Here is a 1,991-nt window from a genome sequence, read left to right on the forward strand (position 1 = left end):
TAGCTCAGTGAGTCAATGGACAGGATAGACAGGGAGGGACAAACCCATGAGGCAGACAGAAATACCAGGATCAGCCTCCATTGCAAGCAAAGTGATAAACAAAAAGGCATATTCACATACCAACACAACAGCAACAATACATGTCACAATAAATAGGATACACCACCCTGTAGCTCACTGTATCCAACATAAACACATGAATACAACAATGCTGTTCTGTTATGATAATGATTAGGTTACTGACCATAAACTTGTTTTGAACTGACCATTCTCATTGCCTCCCTTATTGGTGAGTATGGTCATGACAGCCAAACTATCCAGGGAAGGGAGAGCATTATCAGTTGGGATGGATGTAGTTGTTCAGGCCAGGGTATGGGTAGATGTGTCTAAGTGGCTTGGAACACCTGGCGCCGTCTCCACTGCTGGCCTTGTGGGCACACTCATCACTGTCTGTGTTGCAGGTGCCACAGTGGCAGCTGAGGGCCACGGGGTAGGTGAAGAGAGGGTTGGCATGGAGCGGGCAGCCAGGTAGTATGACTGTTCGGTACTCCACCTGGTCATAGGTACAGCCTCTCTGGATAAGGAAACGCGGTCCGGCCAGCTCCTTCATGTTACTGTCCTGGTAATCACACACACACAAACACACATGCTTAACATACACTGAGTGTACCAAACATTAGGAACACTTTCCTAATATTGTATTGAGTTGCACCCCCTTTTGCCCTCAGAACAGCCACAATTCGTCGGGGCATGGACTCTACAAGGTGTCGAAAGTGTTCCACAGGGATGCTGGCCCATGTTAACTCCAATGCTTTCCACAGTTGTGTCAAGTTGGCTGGATGTCCTTTGGGTGATGGACCATTCTTGATTCTTGGAAACTGGTGAGCTTGAAAAACCGAGCAGCGTTGCAGTTCTTGACATACTCAAACCGGTGCGCCAGGCACCTACTACCATACCCCGTTCTAAGGCACTTAAATATTTTGTCTTGCCCATTCACCCTCTGAATGGCACACATACACAATTCATGTCTCAATTGTCTCAAGGTTTCAAAATCCTTCTTTAACCTTTCTCCTCCCGTTCATCTACACTGATTGAAGTGGATTTAACAAGTGACATCAATAAAGGATCATAGCTTTCTCCTGGATTCACCTGGTCAGTCTATGTCATAGAAAGAGCAGGTATTCTTAATGTTTTGTATACTCAGTGTACTTGTATACATTACATACTGTACATGCGATGTAGGTCAAATATGCCTCACGGTCGAATTCGAATTTTTTATAGTTCAAGTTACACTTATATTTTAGCATCTTTTCTGCAATGCAAAACATGTGACAGGTTATATAATATATCATGGCCAGGTCGGTCTTATAAAATATTATGCAAAATCTCGATGAGATTACTCTGATAAAATAAAGGTAAAACATCAAATGTTTTGTGGGGGTATAAAAGTTTATAAGTGAGGGCATTTTACAGATCCAGCTTGTCTATAACAAAAACTAATTGAAGAACTAAGAATGTCAGGTTGAGGTTGTAGCCTACTTACCCTTGAGTAGCAGAAGCCCATGCAAATGGTCGTATTGATGGCCACACAGAAGTCACATTCATGTCTCTCCTCATACAGAGTGTAGTCCGTGGGCACACACATGGGCACAGCTTGGCTGAAGAGCAGGCAAAGAAGACCACACATGGCCACCGACGATTCCATTTGGCAAACAGCGATGACTTTCCGTCACACAATCAAGAACCTGCATGGAATTAGAGCAAATGGCAAGAATAAAATATGAACAAATCTAAAGTTTTTTAGTTGGAAAACTGAAAAACCTAGAGAGGTTTATACATTTGAGAAGCCATTTTAGTAAAAAACAACTCAGTCCTGCAGCAAGGCTTTACCAATAGCATGACAAAGAATCTGTACCAGTGTTCCTGTGAGGTCAGTGCTGCTCACTCACCTGGTAGAGCTGGGCACCTGCAGGCCTGATGATGCTGTCTGA

The 1,991-nt window shown here is 43.6% G+C and overlaps 1 protein-coding gene across 1 annotated transcript; it reads right to left on the bottom strand.

The window, feature by feature from the left end:
- Positions 1-337: 337 nt before the first annotated feature.
- LOC311133694 (thyrotropin subunit beta) lies at positions 338-1,705 on the bottom strand (the record flags this gene model as incomplete). The annotated part of the gene is made up of 2 exons (XM_084167230.1): positions 338-619; positions 1,544-1,705. The coding sequence occupies 2 exons, from the start codon at positions 1,703-1,705 to the stop codon at positions 338-340; spliced, it is 444 nt and encodes a 147-aa protein (XP_084023356.1).
- Positions 1,706-1,991: the final 286 nt, after the last annotated feature.

The sequence above is a fragment of the Coregonus lavaretus genome (genome assembly GCF_964263955.1).
Source record: "Coregonus lavaretus genome assembly, chromosome: 8".
Taxonomy (NCBI): Eukaryota; Metazoa; Chordata; class Actinopteri; order Salmoniformes; family Salmonidae; genus Coregonus; species Coregonus lavaretus.